The sequence below is a fragment of the Pygoscelis adeliae genome, unplaced genomic scaffold, assembly GCF_000699105.1.
Source record: "Pygoscelis adeliae isolate BGI_AS28 unplaced genomic scaffold, ASM69910v1 Scaffold890, whole genome shotgun sequence".
In the NCBI taxonomy this organism is placed as follows: domain Eukaryota; kingdom Metazoa; phylum Chordata; class Aves; order Sphenisciformes; family Spheniscidae; genus Pygoscelis; species Pygoscelis adeliae.
Window position 1 is genome coordinate 45,523 of NW_008823974.1, and position 493 is coordinate 46,015.

General features: G+C 63.7%; 1 protein-coding gene across 1 annotated transcript in view; it reads right to left on the reverse strand.

Moving 5' to 3' along the window:
* TUFT1 (tuftelin 1) overlaps nt 1–411 on the reverse strand; it is a 10,567-nt gene extending 10,156 nt beyond the window's left edge. The window contains exon 1 of the mRNA XM_009324823.1: nt 382–411. Within this exon, the coding sequence (XP_009323098.1) occupies nt 382–411 (30 nt within the window). The remainder of the gene's footprint in view (nt 1–381) is intronic.
* Nucleotides 412–493: the final 82 nt, after the last annotated feature.

Here is a 493-nt window from a genome sequence, read left to right on the forward strand (position 1 = left end):
CCCCGGGGCTTTGCCTGTCACCTGCGGCCACAGCCCCGGCCGAGCGGAGCCCATTTCTCGGCAGCAGAGCAGGCACTCCCCGGCTCGTGGCCACGAGCATCCACGGAGGCTCCAGCCAGGACCCGGTTTGCCTTCACTGCTTAAACTCCTCACCCAAAGCCTTCCTACCAGTGCCACCCACCAAAGAGGTGTTTCAGCCATGTCCAGCACCGTGCAAAGCTCAGCGAGCTTTTGAGGAGATGCCCGGAGTGTATAAAGAGCCCTAAAGCAGCACATGGACACCTGAAACGCTCCAGAGTGGGGTTGCCCACTCTCCGTCCGCAGCTCGACACCGTCACCACGCACCCACAGCACAGCACAACCCCCCCATCCCAGACAGACCTCACCAGCACCCAGGCAGCCGTCGCTCATGGTCCTTATTAAAAGCGAACCCGAAAGCGGGAGCTGCTCGGCGTGCGACGGCCACGGTGGCGGGCTCTCGGGCGGCAGCACC